We start from the raw sequence: 18,239 nt of genomic DNA on the forward strand, positions 1-18,239 counted from the left end.
TAAATCAAACCCATGAAATTTCCAAAAAAACAGAAAGCATATAAACCCAGATTTACAGATAAATAAAATAACTTTTTAATTATACTAATCAGCCAATAACAGTATACTAATAAAAATAACAGTATACTAATAAAAAATAACAATATAACAATTAACAATAACTGTGTAAAATCAATAATAGTTATGACTGCCAAATAATTTTCGTCGTCGACTTCAACCCCAAACATCCAAAGCTTAGATGAATAATCATCCTACCTGATTTGTATATTATCTACAAAAGCTTGCAAATTCCATGGAAATAGATCAGAGCTTTGCGCTTAATTTCGTTCCACAAGGGAGCTCAACTTTCCCTCGAGATTTTCGATCAATAGCCACCATATTTGGAATCTCCTCCAGATCTCGGGTGAATAGCCACTAGCTATGATGCCATTTTTGAGAACTCCATCTAATCCTCTAGTGTTTTTTCATGGAGAAATGGTTTACCCAACTATTTACCCCGATTAAGGTGGATCTCCAAATTTAGGTGGAAGTTCTAGCCAAATTCCCCTCTCTGAGCTACCTTCAGCTACACCACCGGCGCCGATCGACTGTTTTTTCACGGGAAGAGCAACAACTAAATGGGGGAAAGTAACTTCTCTCTCCTCCTTTTTTTTTTACCCAACCCTTTTTCATTTTACCCCCCAATTTTATTTTATCTTTTTTTTTTAATTTGCAAATATTATTTTTTTATTAGGGTATTGGACAGGGGGGCCTATACCTGGTAAGGGGCAATAGTTTCTCATCAAGTACATCTACCTTGTAAGGATTTGGCAAGCGAGAAGGACATGTGATCCTCTCTAGTAGTCTTTGACACTAAGGGATAGACTTGCGTACAATCGTACATTAGTATATATGTATCTCTTTTTATTTTTTCTCCCGTACAACGGCAACATCAAATTGTTGGCACATACCATGTTGTCGACGATGCCCATATTAGATGTGGATGGGCTTAACCCGACTCGATTGAGCAGAGTTTGTCCAATATGTTTGCTTCAAAACCAGAATACCCAAGGTTCACAACTTGAGCAAATTCTTAGGCCCAATATATGGGCCAACCCAATGTATTGGGCCAAAATGACCAACTTTGTAATGGTGACACCCAAGAGTAGCAATGATTTATGCCCAAATGTTTTGCCATACTTTTACGCTCATCATTCTACCATAGAAGGGAAAGGAGAATGCATCACTTTAATATTTCCAATCATTTTTTCACATCGACTTGAATATAGGAATTTGTTGAGTTTAGATCTTTGTATTGATTACTAAATATCCCATAGTCCGATAGGCGATAGTCTCATACCATTATAAACTTCCATAATCACCCACCCTAACCTCCCATGCCCAAATTCTTTTACTTATGCTCCATACTTGTACTTTAGAGCTGTCGAATTGACTCAGCATGACACCAGATCACCCATACCCGATTGAATAACCAAATCGATAACTATAACTACACGTACGTGGTACAGATAATCACCAAAGGAGAATGTAAGAAGCATAATAACTACTTGAACAAACAATTTGACCCATCACAACCATCCAATCAAAGTCAATGAAAGTAATGGACGGCCAATACCAAATTATGCTTGATGGAAGCTTTACTTTTCCATTCGAAGCAACCAAAATATAAACCAAAAATTAAAAAAAAATCAAGCAAAATGGATAATCTTATTTAAGATATTTCAAAAAAAATTATGAATAAAAAAAATTAGCAAAATCCCAAATTTGTTGTTTAGCAAGAGAAAAATAGAGGACCAAACAAGGCCTTATCAAATTTTTTAGCGTCTTTTCTTTTACTTCTGACGCTCATTATTTTTTGATAATTCCCAGAAAAAATAAAATAAAAATAAAAGATAAATCCATCTCCCGCGACCAGCAGGAGGAGAGAGAAAATCAAACATCATTTTGCAATTTCCCAAGATTTTTTCTCAGGTAATTTACATCTTTCTTCCCTTTGATTTGATTTGATTACCCAGAACCCTAATTTATCGGCATAATTAATTTCCCTCTTAATTACGTCTTAATTCACCCTTTTTTTTGAGGTAATTCAAAGGGTTTTAGCTTTTATTGTTTGTGTTTTTATTGATCATTTGTTAAATTATCATTTGTTAATCAATATTTGTGTTTTTTGATTCCGCTAGAATTTTCTGTTTCTGGGTTATGATTTTGTGGGGGTAATTTTTATATATTTGGGAAGAGGGGTGTTTGCCCTGTTTGGTTGTTGGTCAACTTTGAGGAGTGAGAAATTTTGGTGATGGGAAATTTGTTATTCTGAAAGATCTTATTGATTTGTATATGGGTTATCAATTTGATTAGAATTTTGTTGTAATTTATGGTTTTGAATCTTTTGATTATATAGAGGTTTTACAAATTACAATTGATGTGGTATTAAAAAATGAGAAAATGTTTGTCTTGCTGAATTCAGCTCAAGGTCTTCAACATTTTAAATATGGAGAAATTGGTGATATTCCCATGTGTGATTCTTTATTTGTGTAGGTGTGTATTGTGATTGTTCCGAAAGCTTGTTGGGTGTTTGGTTCTTGTTATTCTGAAAGCTTGATAGATGCTTGTTATAGTGGATGTTTCTTGTTCCGTTCGTGGGGAAAGAATGAGCTTTTCTCAGCTGATTTTTCTGATTCTTTTGTTATAAATTCCTACCCTAATGTAGTATGAATAATTAAGTGATGTAGTCTGCTTAGGCTTCTCGAGTTAGCTCTTATTGGCTATGTTGTGAGATGGAATATTAAATTTTAATAGGGGGCTCTTTTGTTATATTGTTAATGTAATTGGCTAACACTATTCATTTAATAATTAGCCAAATGATCAAATTCACCTCATGTAAGTTGATCAATGGTTGAAGTTGGATTGTATGTGTAGAAGAGACAACCAAAAGTTGTTTTGAGAGATGACCATTATTAAGTAGATTAAGTGGATCCATTTGATAGGGTAAGGGAGGGTAAAGGAGAAGATTTTGTATTCATAAAAAGAATATGTGAAATAAGGTAGAATTTAAAGGAGCGGATTTAAACGGATAGAGAGACACACACAAAGAAATGGAGGGAGTATAAGATAGCTAACATCTTAACTGTTTTATGTTTATTCCCCGTGTATGAAGTTCATAATTTGTTATGAACATCCAATGTGAACCTTACTTTCTAGCTTTAGGCTGCTTTACTTGCTTTAATTTTGCCGTTTAAGTTCAGTTCGGTGGCATGATTTATACAACATGAGTTTACTAAAGATGGTAGATTGATTTGTAGGGATTGTAGAGAAGATAAAGTATGAGTACATTAGATGTTCCCAGGGCAGAGCTTGCTCTTGCAGTTCTGTACTTGAACAAAGCAGAAGCCAGGGATAAGATATGCAGGGCAATCCAGTATGGTTCAAAGTTCTTGAGTGATGGACAGCCAGGTACAGCACAAAATGTTGATAAATCAACCAGCTTGGCAAGAAAAGTCTTCCGTCTCTTCAAGGTTTGCTCAAATTTCATCTTTTGATTTCAAATTTATTCGATTGAATAGATTTTGGCACTATGAGGTTTTCTTCTTATTTTGGGGAGTATATCCACTATGGTTTTCTCTTTGAACCCTATTAACAACATTTTGGCTTTTTAAATTGAAGTTGACCTAAGCTGACTTTTTCATTGCAGTTTGTTAATGATTTGCATGCTCTGATTAGCCCAGTTCCGGCTGGAACTCCTCTTCCCCTGACCTTACTTGGAAAGGTATTCAAGCTCATTGATTCTACTCTTAAGACAAGTATCATATCTTCTTAGATACTTGTATAAGATATCTATTAACCTTTTATTTTTCTTTCCAGTCCAAAAATGCACTATTGTCCACATTTTTGTTCCTTGATCAATTTGTTTGGCTTGGTAGAAGTGGCATCTATAAGGTATGGGCTCCATTTTTTCTTTTTCTGTTGATCTAGCACTCTAGCATGGTTTATATGATTCATACTTGATGAAACTCAAATTTTGATTGATAGAACAAGGAGCGGACTGACCTGATTGCCAAGATTTCTCTTTACTGTTGGATGAGCTCCTCTGTTTGTACTTCTTTGGTTGAGGTTTGTTGTTTCCCAAAATCATTTATCATTTTTGCTCCTGTAACTGGGGAAGTCTTTCTGCTATCGTGTTTCCTTATAAATTTAGGTGCTGTTGACTTTCTGAAAGGTGCTAAGTGACTTTCTTTAATTAGCTATTGGTACATAAAATTTCAGATTGGGGAACTTGGAAGGCTTTCGGCCTCCATGAAGAAGTTGGAGAAGGAGCTTAAGGGTAGTGAGAAACATGAAGTAAGTGTTTTTTTGAGATACCTTGCTGGCTGTAGCTCATCTTTATATGTCTCCAATGTTAGCATCTTTGACTGTGTTGTAGATGTTTGTGAATACAGAATGAACAATACAAAGTTAAGGTTCAGAATTATAACGACAGGTCATTGGCCTTGATTAAAGCCGCCATGGATGTAGTTGTAGCTGCTGGACTGCTTCAACTGGCACCCAAGAAAATTAATCCTCGTGTGACTGGGGCCTTTGGTTTTGCTACATCTCTCATATCTTGCTATCAGGTGCGTCCATGTTGTGTACTCGATCCATTCCTTGGTTGAACATGCCTCCGTGTCTAGTTGTGCTTGTAGCGTGTCTAGATTGTTTCTTGCTTTGCATTTGAAACCTCATGCTACCATCATTAGCTGGCCATTCAGTTTCAGTTTTTGTCCTATATGGGACCAGTTTTATGGTAACCTGAAATGTATTGTTTGAATTTAAAACTTGAAGTTCTGTGCAGTAAGCAATAGAGGCTACTCGGGAGGATATGTAGGACATAATAGAATTGAGTACTGGTTTCAATTTGTATAGTTTTCTAACAATGAAGGTTTCTGCCTAGGGTAGAGACTCAAATAATTCGACTAATTCCAAGAGATTTTTTTTTTTTTTTAAAAAAAAAAAAGTTTGGTAAGGTTACTAAGTCCTCTGACTGGGAATATTGCCTAATTGATATACTCCCCCCCCCCCCCCCCCTCTTCTCTCCCACTCAACGAGAATTAAAGTAGCCGTAGGACAAATTAATCTGATTTAATATACGGAGAATGTAATTCAAGTCTTCTCAAAATATACCCTACCAAGGGGAAAGTTAGAAGAAACTACTAAAATCTGGTTTCAAACAGAGCTTAGTACATTTGAGAAATGTCATTCATGTGTGCATAATAGTGTGAAGACTGCCGGGTCATATTATCAAGCACTCGCATGATGTTTCCGTAACATTGGTCTATGATTACAGCATTGTATTTTATAATCAGTTTGCCGGATTTGATTCTAACTTCTTTCTTTGCCATATCTGATGCAGTTACTTCCTTCACGACCAAAGACCAAGACATCTTGAATAAGGAAATCACCTCCTTTGCTGCGAATGATTATAAGAAGCCATGATCCATGTCTATGTATGCTTGGGTGAATCTAGATATTAAGTAGGGTGACATTCATTTAATTAAGAACTGGTACTGTATTTCTTTCTCGCCAAGTTTGTCCTCACAGTTCGCAATAGTAATATGTTTATTAATCTCGTTTAGCCAAGAAAGCACTGTTGTATTGTGTGGTTTGAAATTAATATAGGCAATAAGCTTTTCTTGAATCTAACAATTTTTCCTCTTATCCTCCCTCCCCAAACATATGTTTTTTTTAATACAATACATAAATTGTATCTTTTATTACTCTTAAGCATATTCGGAAAGTGGAGGAGAATGAAGCACAGAAGCTGGAGCTCTAATCGGACGAGCTAAACTGAATTTTAAGATAATAATCAGCTAAATGTATACTAGCCCATGGCAGCAAGAGATATGAAGTCATTATCTACTTCAAGAGCACTCATTGCATCAGGTGGTAGGCATATCTCCAAATCTATGCTTTTTCCTCCTCCACTTCCTGGATATGCAGTGACTTTTCCAGGAAACTTGTTTGCATACCCACTGCGACCAGCCACCGGTTTACCGATTCCAAAATCATTCCCGTACACATCAAATCTTGGGGAGCTTCCAATCACTGTGCTGTTTGGCTCAAAGAACGCATCAATCTGATAAACAAAAGGCGACTTCATCCAAGCCTCAAATACACTTCGCACTGTTTTATCAGTCAGCTCTAACACTGACTTCTGCAGCAGTTCTGCTGTCCATCCTAAGCTATGGTCAAGGACTTCATCAGCTTTGGCAGCAGCTTTAGCCACCCAAATTGAATTCCCAAAATAACCTTGAGGTAGTTGAGGGTTTAACCTCTGCCTCAGGTTAGCATCCAAGGAGCAGGTAGTCTTCTGATCACCTGCTAAACAGCGTGCCCTGGTAATAGACCTCCAGACTAGCGCAGACAATGCTTGCAATGACGAGATCTCCTTATTAGTCTCTCCAACCTCTATGTTTGCCTTCATCTTGAGCTTTGATATCGACTCTGACGAGAAATGGAAGATTTTTTCTCTTAGTTGAGGTGCCTCATATCTGCTTATGAATTCATCAGTATGGATAAAGGGAAGGGTGACTCGTGGACCGTATCCTTCAGGAAACCAACGTTCATGAACAGGTAGCTTTGACATCGAAATAGGACTGTGTTGCATATGTATCTCTGACCATATGTTCCAGAAATTCCAGTAAGCAGTTCCATCAGCTACTGCATGATTCAATGAACAACCGATGAAAATCCCATCTACAAGCTCTGTTACCTGTAGCCAGAATTATACAATTAGATGCAGGACATCTTTTGGGAAAAAAACTTGAAAGAATGAAATGAAACCCCTGATAATTCTTGTAGATTTTCCACTGTCTGTTACTTTACCTGAACAGATAACAAAGGCCTAGTATGGCCATCGTAATTGACAGCTTTATGGTGATCAAACAATGATTTCACAATCACAGGCACGTCGATAGGAGACAGAATATCCTGAGCAGTCATATCAAGAGTAGCATGGATAAATCTAGCTCCAGGACCCTTGTTGCAGTCAATAAAGATCAAGCTAGTATGCTGATCTTCATCTATCAGTGTCGAAAGTTGGCCTGTCAACAGATAGAAATGAGCAAGAGTACGAGTAAGAGAATCCCTGATCTTTTCCAGGAAATCTGCAATGCTGAAATGTTGATCAGTTGCTGAAGGTTTCATGTAAAGAAGACCCTTCTGAATGTAGTGAGCTGAGAGCATGGCTAGATCACCAGGTGACAAATAGTGAGGCTGTTTCGAATCATTGTCGTCGAGTTTTGGCTTGATGAACCATTCTGAAACAAGTTCGACAATTGGAGAATTCGACATTGGAAATTGTTTCACACCAGCTGCTATTCAGTAGCAATTCGCCGTATATATCATAGAAAATACATATATTAGTTAATCGTAATTTTGCAATATCACAAGTTTTACAGTAATAGCAAATGAGGTACAAGATGAACTGACAAAATCAATAATTAGTTCACCCAATTATCTCTCAACTAATTACTAATCTCAAGAAACAAATTTTCTACAATCAAATTCAATTCGTAAATATTAACCCAACAGTTGAATTAATTATTAAACAAAGTGAAATGATCATTAGCAAAATTTAACAAATACTCAAGCGATAAATTTTGGAAAAACAAAAAAAAAATTAAAAAAAAATAAAGAGAAAGAAAGAGAAGTAGGTACCAGAGGAAAACGACCAGATTTTGCTGTCACTGGCTTGCTGTTTCGTCTGCTATTTTTTGGCTTTTTTTTTGGAAAAATGAAGTAAACATATGGATTTTTTTTTTTATTTTTTTTTTTGGAAGATATTTTTTTTGATATTTTGTAGTTTGAGGTTTTTTTTTTTTATTTTTTTATTATTATTATTATTATTATTATTATTATTATTTTGACAAAGACACCTAAAAACATAACAAAACGTAAAGAAACCAAAAGCAAAGAAAGAACACTCGCTAAAAAGACCATAAGAGAAACTGACGACGACGAGCACGAGCTGCCAACCAGTGCGCCGGAGCAACTACCGAACGAGGAACCTTTTTAATCCAACAGGAATGGAAACAAGAAATTGCTTCCCTAACTGCGTCAATCAACCAAAAGCAGGAAATATCATCAGACCAAGAGCGACGCAGCACGGAAACCAGAGTTACACTATCAGTGTAGAGGACAAGATTTAAAAAACCCCTACGCCTAGCAGCCTGGAGAGCCCAAAGACAAGCTTGAAATTCCGACTGTAAAGCAGAGGACGTCCGACTAGCTCTTGCACCCCCTCCCAGAACCAAAGGAGAAGAAACCTGGCGGAAAACCCAACCTGTGCCAGCCATTTGATCATCACTGTGCCAAGCACCATCAAAGATAATACAACAATCCAAATTGATGGGAACAGAGTCCAACCCCTGAAGGCGGCTACACGAGACCTGAGGAGGAAGAGAACCACGAACCCGCCACGAATGAGAAGAAGAATTTACCAACGCAACAGCTGTAGAATGCCTTTCAACCCACTCAGCCGACACGTGAACAATTGAGTCTGGAGACCAAACCGCTTGTCTGAAGATAATGGCATTGTGAGTCGTCCAAATAGCCCAGAAAAAGGAAACCAGCTGAACAAGAGAAGTCCAGTTCCGAGACCGACCCTAATCAGCAACCAACGTAGTAAACCAAAGAGCAAAAGGTTGATCTGGATGGATAGAAGACTGAATACCCACTAAGGAGCGAAAAACCTGAGAAACCAATGCACAGTCCAAATGTTCCCAACAAAAGACACAGAGTGGAGACACCGGGAGCCCCCGAGCATGCAAAGTAGCACTAAGAGGAAGAGCATCATGAAGCAATTTCCAACAAAACATTCGAAACTTAGGTAGAAGAGGCATACCCCAAAAGCGCTTCCACCAAATAGAAGAAGCAGGAATGCTAACTATAGAGTGCTGAGTTTGGCGGATTAGTAAAGCATACGCCGATTTGGTAGAAAAACTACCATCTCTCGTAAATTTCCAGTACACAAAATCATCCATTAACTTCTGCGGACGATCAAGAGATAAGATTCTAGCAGCAGTAGCATTATCAAACAGCAGATGAATCTTAAGAGAGTCCCACGCGTAAGTACGCGGATTAATGATAGAGGAAACATGAGTAGGAATCACCGACTCACTTAAATCTGATCTAAAAACTACCTGACCTCCAGGAGCCCATACATCATCGAGGAGACTAACCGTGGACCCCGAGCCAACCTTCCAAGCAGCTCCCTGCGCCACCGCTGAGGATGAGTAAAAATACGCCACCGCTGTTTAGCCAAAAGAGCAGAGTTAAAACTCTGAATGTTCCTAATGCCCAGACCCCCCAATTCTTTTGGGAGCTGAAGTAATGAGGGCGAGCGAAAAGCCATTCCCCTAGAGGAAGAAGAAGAGCGCCACCAAAACCGAGCTAACATCTTATCCACCTGTTGACAAACAGAGACCGGGACCTTGAAAACTGACAAAATATGATTAAAGGAAGCAACAAGGACCGAGTTAATAATAACGAGCTTGGCAGCTGGAGAAAGCCGGAAAGGACCCAACTCAGAAATACGTTTTGCAACTTTATCAATTAAAAAACGGAAGGTCGCAACTTTACTCTTTCCCAAATCAACCGGCAAACCCAAATAAGAATCCAAAGCGTCTCTACAATGAAGACGAAGAGAATTTGCCAGATAATCCCGATAATCTGAGGGAGTATAGGGACTGAACTTAACAAAGGATTTTTGTAAATTAAGCAGCTGGCAGGACATACCACAAAAATCCGAAAGCAAACTCATCACATTACTACAAGCTGCAGGAGACACCTGAAAAAACAGTAGAGAATCATCGGCAAAGAACAAATGGGAAATAGAAGGCGCTCCCCGAGAAACCTGAATTCCTTTAAAAAGAGAACGTTATTCAGCATTGCGCAACATGCTCGAAAGGACTTCCAGGCAAAGAACGAACAAGTACGATGAAAGCGGATCACCCTGCCTAAGACCACATTGAGGATAAAAGGTGGCCGATGGATCCCCATTAACCAACACCTGATAAGACATTGTAGAGATGCATTGATGAATGATATGAATCCAATAAGGAGGAAAACCATAAACCCTGAGAGCATGGAGTAAAAAATCCCAACGGACCCGATCGTAAGCTTTATTCATGTCCAGCTTCAAGGCTGCATAAAAACGCTTCCGAGCCTTAGAGGCGTTCATGAAAGTAATAACCTCATGAGCTATAAGAGCGTTATCCGACATCAAATGGCCAGGAACAAAAGCATTTTGACAGTCCGAAACCAAAGAAGGAAGAACCAGTCGAAGCCTACATGTCAAACATTTGTACAGGTCATTGCATAAACCAATCGGACGGAACTGAGTGACTAGTTCCGGACTATCCACCTTAGGAAGAAGAGTAAGGAATGTACGATTCCACTCTTTCAACATATAACCATGGGAGAAGAAATACAAAATAGCTCCAGTAACAAACGGGCCCACCGAAGTCCAATGAACCTCGAAGAAAGCTGAAGAAAAGCCATCTGGACCCGGAGTTTTATTATCATCGATGCTAAACATAGCCGCCTTGATTTCCTCAGCCGTGAAAGGAAGCATCAATTGTTGTTGTTGGATCAAAGAGAGAGAAGGAAGTTGAATCTGATCTCACCAAGACGACTCAGAGACCAAGGGAGAGTCCTTAACAGTATAAAGATCCTTGTAAAAAGAAAGAATCTCTGATTTAATTTGCTCCCGATCTTGTTATAGATCAAATTATATTGTAATACTTCGTATATAATTGATGACACTTCAAAAGACATTATTTTCGGAATAATCCAAAATATTACTTCATATTTTTTGGATAGAACCGTATATAAATCATAGAGTTTGTTCTATATAAAGGTACGACCGTACGAGTAGTATACTCCGTAACAAGTCATTTCAAGCGTTTAATATTTTACCGATACATTATGATCTACTACTTTGAAAACCCTCGTCTATAGTTGAAGTTGTGGTCAAACTTGAAGGGGGCAATAGACGCTTATGGATCGCTTGAACTAGCCCCTTAATCGTAGTTCCAGTGGTATCTTGCTGTGTCAAAGACTAATAGGAAACACAGCAAGAAGACATCAACAAGTTCACAACAAATTAGGAACAAGTAAACCAAGACAATCGCTCAATCATCAAGTAATAAAAGCGGACTCTTCTTGCTTGTTAAAAGCTATTTACAGAACGATGGACCAGTCTCAATGCACAGGAAACATTGACAATGATTATTAAACGATTTAACAAGAACAGTTACTGGCAAATAGTCTTTCTCATTCCAGAGTTTAATCATCAAATGACTTCAATGTGAGATATATGGTCATCAGATGCAAGCGATGGAATGACTGATTGACTAGTACAACAAGAAAAATGTGACGACATAAAAGTTTAAAGCTCAAGCTCCTCAGCCATCTCATCTTCCGAATAGAGGATCTCATCCTCGGAGTCATAAACTTCAACCCCTAGAGTTCCCCGTAACATGTTTAGAATCTGCTCCCAACCCCTAACGTGTCTTTGCACCATCTCTGGGGTAACACTGATTTCATCAGATTCCTCATTACTGCTACGAGGGGCAGAGAACTTGGCCTGAGGGTTGTGCACAAGTGTAAATTTTCCACTTGGATCAAGAGATTTAACCCCGAAAACAGGGTCCAAAGAACGCCCCAGAACTTGAACATGTGCCACACTGTAAAAAGCATGACAAACAGCAAATTAAATTAGCTGCAAGATACAATAAAATAGTTAGAACCTGGTTGGATATCCAGTAACCAGTATCATTTATGGCTAATATATGAGGAATGCCAACAACAAACCAAAATAGCACGATCAAAGTCTAAACAAACAAAAAAAATACTTAATCCAAGAAATGATAACCACAGACTTCAAGTAATTGAATTGATCCACACATTCTAATTAATCTTACAGAAAGGAACCATATAGAATTCTGAATTCTTACAGATGACAATGAGACTAAACGTTACGTTCCACAACAAAACTCGAGGAATAAGAGCATAATGGGCTTGCAGACCATTGAGGGTAGGATATAGTCTTTAGAAAAATTCAAAGTCTGGCAATGACTTTCAAAGAGAAGGCTAGGACAACAAATAAGGTTTCCTAGTTAAGATACAGATAATTCCATCACCATAAAAAAATATTATGGACTCTATTAGAGTACTACTTCTAGCTATTAGCAGTCTGGTTAGTTTTACGAAGTATATTTTTAAAGCATAAAGAACAGAAGGAATAAAACAGGGTGAAAAGAACCCAATATTAGATGGAAAACTATTACAAAAAAAAAAAAAAAAAAAGAAGGTAAACCTTGACAGGATATAAAGTATAACCTAGTTTATCAATAATACTATGTCAGACCTCAAGCGTCAAACGAAATCTCAATATATGAATATGTAAGTAAAAAATTGACTCAAAGTAGCCCTTTTCAAGGCTTAACTACAGACAAAAACAAGCCATCAGTCAAAACATAGTATTATATCAATATAGCACTTAACTTAGTTCCAAGACTCACCATATGTAAAAGAGTTCATCCATTTCTTGCCTCTGAACTCTACCCAGAAGCTCTATCTGCAGATATCCCCCAAAGCAAAGAACAGGCTCTGGAAGCTTGAAATTTTGTAGGCGATTCTCCTGTATTTAGAACTATCTTAATAAAAACAGTCCTTAAAACACCAAATCAAAACATAAAAATTATCTGCAATCTGCACTAATTACACTCGTCTTTCCTTTTGTTCTTTCTGTTCTAATTTCTGGATCTATTCTTATGTTCTTTTCCCGGACGGAGGGGAGGGGAGATAGGTTAAGAAAATAATTCACATGTGAAAGCATCACTCATTAGCATCATCAGATACATTATAGAAATGAGAAGGTGCACCGATGTTCCTCCTTACAAGAAAAACATCTCTGTAATTATTTAATCACATAGGTACCAACTAAAAATTTCCCTCGGCATGTGATATTATCAGGTATAAGTGTATATTACACAGATTATGCATACTAGCAACTATACAAATCAAAGCTTGACCAAGGATCGTTAATGGTGCCCTGACTTCTTGGGTTAGAAGATAGGAGTCATATTAAAGACAAACTTTTAAAAAAATCGGATGTACGATAAAATATTGTACATCCGTTATAAAGTTACCCTAAAATGAGTAAAAATTACCCCTAAAATAAATAAAAGTTACCCCAATATGCATAAAATTAATAACCCAATACAAATAAAAATTATCTACGTTTTATTAGTAAAGAACCACATTTTAAATGACTAAAACTCAATTATTTGTGATTGAATGTAATTAAATTACATTTATTAAACTTTTCTTGTTGTCTATTTATATAAAAATTGAATTATGTTTAAAGTTACCTAAAAAAGGGCAAAAAGTTACCCTAAAATTAGCTAGAAGTTACCCTAATATTGCTCGATTTACACTAATATTAGTGTAAACCGGTTGTATACAAAAGTTTTTCCATATTAAAAGATCCTAGGCATACTTTATAATGCAAGCACTAATGAAACGAAAAAGAAAAAGAAAAAGAATTTGCCGGTGGAATATACAAGTGAGTGAATTACTAGATATGGCTGGATTCAAGTGAAGCGATGACCAAGTCATTCAACCAAATAACTTAACCAAGCAGTCAAAGTCTTTACATTCTACAGGGAAGAGCAGTCAATTATTCAATAAACAGCATCAAGTGATCTGACACACCCCTCAGTCAGTTAAATGCCAAATGAAGAGGGAAGTGAGGTAAGATATAAATCTCAGCTTCCCACACATTTTTGTTGTTTGAATGTAAAGTATAACAAAATTCCCACTTCCAAGAAGTTGGCACCCTCAGATTTCACCGACGTCAATAGAAATAAGACCTTTTTGGTAGAAAAAAAGAACTAAATTTCTCATTAATGCACCACTCCCAGTACATTCAATATTACCAGATGTTATAGTGCAGTATCAACTGTACGTCACAAATTTCACAATGTATAGCCAATATGCAGACAAAGATGCCAAACTCAAAGAGATCCCCGTCTCAAACTCTAGCAAAGGTGTTTCAAATCTAAACTTATAGTATCTTTGTCAAAAAAAAAAAAAAAACTTAAATGTATCTCTTCTGCTACTTTGATCACAATTAAACTAACTTTCAAAATTGACTTAACAGCAAGATAATTTAAGCGTGCTGCTAACCTGTGTCATTGGAAAATCTTGTGAAGTGTAAGTCCAAACAAATTTTTTCTCTGCACATTCGTGGCCTTCATGAATTTCATCACAATGATCTCCATCATCATTAGGCAATATTCTGTGACCCATGTGGAAGCGAACTGCTTTTGCAGAGTATATAGGTGAATCCGATTGAAAAAAGGCTACATGAACATTGAACAAAAGCAACACAATTAGCAAGCATCTAAGTGGCCATCGTAACAAAGGTTTACAAGTACGTCGGAAGAAAAGGATATTACCTTGGAAAGGTTGAACATTTATTTCAGTAATAATACAAAAGTCAGAAATTAACTTATAAGTTAGTCTCTCGGGTACTTCAGGGTTGCTTTGTCCTGAGCTTGACCAGTATGAAGGCCTACGCCCAAAACGGTCCCTGGATTCCAAAGTGTTGTGAAGACCTTCTTCCGGATAATTATCTGTGCTGGAAGCACTTATTGCATTTGAAAGGCATTCACCCACCTCTGATGATGTAAGACCTCGGGCTAAAGCGACATACGCTTTGTGTTCCTTTTTCAAATGCTCAAATTCAACAAACCGGCTGCAGCCAGCATCTTCTTTGTTGCTCGTATCTATGATACGAGCAATGCCAGAGAGTTTAGGAAAGAGTCGTAGGCACAAATGCTTGCATATACCATTACTTATCACTGCAAATAGTCACAAAATAATGTAAGCATATTCGTTAGTCATCATATCCCCTACTTAAGAGTTAACATGTTCCATCATCTGTATCATCATATCAGGAGTAGAATCAAGCTGATTACAGTCCATATGAAGTATATAGCAGCATAACTTGAATATTGAATGATGTTAGTTAGCTAAAAATATCTTGGAAGAGAAGCAAAGAGGTCTGGAGGAACGAGCCAGTATGGCCCTATGTATGTCCACTTGCAAATAGTAAGGATATGCAGTGTATAATTAATCATCAATTAAATGAATTGTGAGTGAGACATCACTAAAATGCTTTCCAATGGTGAAACACTATATATACTCCCTTTGTCCCTATTTTTTTTTGCCCATTTGACTTTTCACGGTCTCCAAGAAGCGTTTTAAAATGTATATAAGTTTATTTCAATACACGTAAAAATTATTAAAAAAAAATTGATATAATAAAATATACAATTAAGACAATTCTAACAAGACCTCACATGACTATATGACTATATTATCTCTTGTTGATTAATGCGAACTAATGGTCAAAGTTTTTGAAGTTTGACTCATTTATTTGCAATGGTGCAAAAAAATGGGGACAGATGGGAGTAATTACTAAGACATTGAGAATGCTTAATCAGGAAAAAAAAAAAAGTACTCTGCACAAACAAAAGGAGGGGAGGAGGAGGGTGGCAAAAGCCCTAAGATTTCGCCTCCATCTTCACCATTCAATGCTTCAAATTTCTGATTTAGGATTTTTCAACTTACCTAGAAAAGTTCATTTCTTCAATCAGAGATTTCAAAAACAAGGAATGTGTAATAGACTAACATAAGGAGGGGCAATATTGGTAGTCTAATATTATTAGGTAAATAGTTTTAGCCTTAGTATAAATCGAAAGAGGAAATAAAGAAGAAGACAGGCAGAATTTTGTGTTAAAAAACCTAGAGAGTTATGGCCAAAAGCCATTATAGGAGATTTGTGAGCTAAACTCACTATTGGAGCTTAATAGCCTTAAGCTATTAAACTATCTATGGTTCCCTTCCACCATTATCAATCAGGTCTTAAAGTTGCCATCTTTATTATTTTTTGCAATTTATAAAGTCAGATTATCTAGATTATTCAAAGACCCCATCTTTCTCTGTATTCTTACGGTTAATTGCGTGAGTAAGTTAGCAGTAAACACCAGTTCATTACAAAATGTAATTATGTCACATCCAAGGCATTATGTTATAAAAATGGTACTGGGAACGTAATAGTCTAATACCCTATATACTGAGAATACTAGGGTAGGAGAAATAGGGAACCCTAAAAGGATGGAACAAATAATCAACTTGCACGACAAAGGGCAAATCAACTATTAATCTTACATTAGCTGAGACTCTTCATCCAAAGTACCTGGATCGTAAAATTCAATACTCTAGTATACACCTGGACTGCTGGACAATTGACACTTAATTCCCAAAGTCCCAAACTTCTCGCTCCCACTGGCAAGCAGATGGAAATAGACTGACGTTTGACAGCCAGGTTTTTTACCAAAAGAACGCAAACTTTTCATAAAATGACCAATTCTGAAAACTGGATAAGTACTTGTGTCTGAACTGTGAAACTAGCAGTTAAATATGAGCAAAATAGATAGTGGGTGAGAAGGAAGGTGATATTTGATATTGTGATGGTTGCAAAGAAGTGAAACACTTGTAGATAAAAGGAAAAGGAGAAAGGCATTGGAGTGTAAGTCTGAAGATAAGAGATAACATAGGGTGGGAAATAGTTAAATAGTCAAAGTGCAAGGTTCTACTTTTAATCTCCTTATCAAACATCTCCTTCATTGGGCTCTTTGACATTTACATTAGGTCTTTCTTGCCATATCCACCTCCATCCATTCCCTACCTATCATTATAGTTCATATGGATTTGTACTACACACCTAACTCATTCTTGTCATCTTAATCAATGTGAAAGCCATGCAAACTACATACAATACAATCCAATGAACTGGTTCATAAGAAATTAATGACTTGGAGATACGATCCAGTCATACACTCGTATTACTATGAGCCTAACCAAGATACATACATGTCTACGAATTAACCGATAACATAAAATTCAAATTGCCACAAGCCGAATCAAAAATTACCATACAGCTACCAAATTAATAGAAAAAACGTCACGGAACATCACAAAACAGTTGCAAGAACTATTGGAAATAAAAGCAGCTAAATGCTCACCAAAATCACGCCACGCTCTCGACACGGAACTAGCACGAACAATATCAGCAGGATCATCCAAGCTCATAAGTATCTTACTCGAAACATCAGGATCAAGGGATTCTAAAAAATCCCATTGAAATTCCATCACTGAATATCTCACGAACACAACTCCGAGCTCCTGTAAGCCTCTACAACCTAATTCCCACCATCACAATCACATAATTAGAGCACCTCCATCTAACACATTACTATCAAAATTCACCCTTTTACTTGAATTACAAAACACGAACGAAAAACAAGCTAATAAATATTACCTAGCAATCAAATCTATGGATATTAACTCAATTCCACCAGAAAATTTCCAAGACTAAGAAAAAAAATGTCAATTGAAATATTCAATAATTGAATTGCTTAGCAAAATTTGATGATAGAAAAAGAGAAGAGAGAAAGAATACGCGAAATTGAAGAAATGGGATGCGGAGAATGAAGGGATTACCTAATCTTCACCGACAGAAAAGAAATCTAGAGGAAGAATTTAAAAAACCCTAGGAGAGAGAAAATCCAAAATGATGATCGCCCCTTTTCCTTTCCTTTCCTTCCTTTCTCCTGGCATTCGCAGCTCGTTGGTCCAAAACATAGATAGATAGATAATAATACATTAATACTTGAATGTAACGTCTGCGTTGCAAGCCAAATATAATCTTCAATTTTTAATTGCAATGTTTTGACTTTTACACGGTTTAGATTTAGATGTACTTTGTATTTTATGTTAAGTAAAATATAGGCATGTGAAATCGTATTATATACAGAGTAATGTATATTGACAAGCTTGAAACACTCCATGTTGCAACTAAAAACGAGGATGAAGTAATTCTTGTAGATAGACTAGATAACATAAATGCCTCAATTTAATCTTATTACTTTGAAAAATGAAGAAATATACTAATAGTACTTCGCATAAAGGAGGGTCATGCAAATCGAATTCAAATCAAGTGAAACAGCTACTTTAATTTTCAATTTTAGAAATTTCACTTCACTTATTGGGGTTACAATATTGGAATACTACTAGTTGTAAAGAATGTCTTTAATCAAAAACGACTTATAATAGCTCTTATAATCTTTATT

At 36.7% G+C, this 18,239-nt stretch overlaps 4 protein-coding genes across 6 annotated transcripts; 1 reads left to right on the top strand and 3 right to left on the bottom strand.

Moving 5' to 3' along the window:
* Positions 1-1,752: 1,752 nt before the first annotated feature.
* Positions 1,753-5,668, top strand: LOC145639539 (peroxisomal membrane protein 11C-like). The gene is made up of 8 exons (XM_081690803.1): positions 1,753-1,971; positions 3,300-3,512; positions 3,689-3,763; positions 3,859-3,933; positions 4,027-4,107; positions 4,261-4,335; positions 4,434-4,607; positions 5,384-5,668. The coding sequence occupies exons 2-8, from the start codon at positions 3,321-3,323 to the stop codon at positions 5,417-5,419; spliced, it is 708 nt and encodes a 235-aa protein (XP_081546929.1). The 5' UTR covers positions 1,753-1,971; positions 3,300-3,320; the 3' UTR covers positions 5,420-5,668.
* Positions 5,669-5,801: 133 nt separating this feature from the next.
* On the bottom strand, positions 5,802-7,747 carry LOC145639538 (putative acetyltransferase At3g50280). 2 transcript variants are annotated; one of them, XM_081690801.1, is made up of 3 exons: positions 7,690-7,747; positions 6,856-7,346; positions 5,802-6,742 (listed from the first exon to the last, which is right to left on the bottom strand). In XM_081690801.1, the coding sequence occupies exons 2-3, from the start codon at positions 7,321-7,323 to the stop codon at positions 5,852-5,854; spliced, it is 1,359 nt and encodes a 452-aa protein (XP_081546927.1). In that variant the 5' UTR covers positions 7,324-7,346; positions 7,690-7,747; the 3' UTR covers positions 5,802-5,851. The 2 variants fall into 2 exon arrangements, with proteins under 2 accessions (XP_081546927.1, XP_081546928.1); XM_081690802.1 differs by having other exon boundaries at positions 6,856-7,343; positions 7,690-7,738.
* Positions 7,748-7,958: 211 nt separating this feature from the next.
* Positions 7,959-10,606, bottom strand: LOC145640665 (uncharacterized). The gene is made up of 4 exons (XM_081691904.1): positions 9,944-10,606; positions 9,337-9,820; positions 8,724-9,283; positions 7,959-8,636 (listed from the first exon to the last, which is right to left on the bottom strand). Exons 1-4 carry the CDS (start codon positions 10,604-10,606, stop codon positions 7,959-7,961), a joined length of 2,385 nt encoding a protein of 794 aa, XP_081548030.1.
* Positions 10,607-11,148: 542 nt separating this feature from the next.
* On the bottom strand, positions 11,149-17,758 carry LOC145639540 (F-box protein At4g00755-like). 2 transcript variants are annotated; one of them, XM_081690805.1, is made up of 7 exons: positions 17,611-17,711; positions 17,429-17,481; positions 17,133-17,309; positions 14,499-14,903; positions 14,227-14,402; positions 12,558-12,676; positions 11,149-11,720 (listed from the first exon to the last, which is right to left on the bottom strand). In XM_081690805.1, the coding sequence occupies exons 3-7, from the start codon at positions 17,257-17,259 to the stop codon at positions 11,423-11,425; spliced, it is 1,125 nt and encodes a 374-aa protein (XP_081546931.1). In that variant the 5' UTR covers positions 17,260-17,309; positions 17,429-17,481; positions 17,611-17,711; the 3' UTR covers positions 11,149-11,422. The 2 variants fall into 2 exon arrangements, with proteins under 2 accessions (XP_081546931.1, XP_081546930.1); XM_081690804.1 differs by lacking the exon at positions 17,429-17,481 and having other exon boundaries at positions 17,611-17,758.
* Positions 17,759-18,239: the final 481 nt, after the last annotated feature.

The sequence above is a fragment of the Chenopodium album genome, chromosome 7 (genome assembly GCF_948465745.1).
Source record: "Chenopodium album chromosome 7, dcCheAlbu1.1, whole genome shotgun sequence".
Taxonomy (NCBI): Eukaryota; Viridiplantae; Streptophyta; class Magnoliopsida; order Caryophyllales; family Amaranthaceae; genus Chenopodium; species Chenopodium album.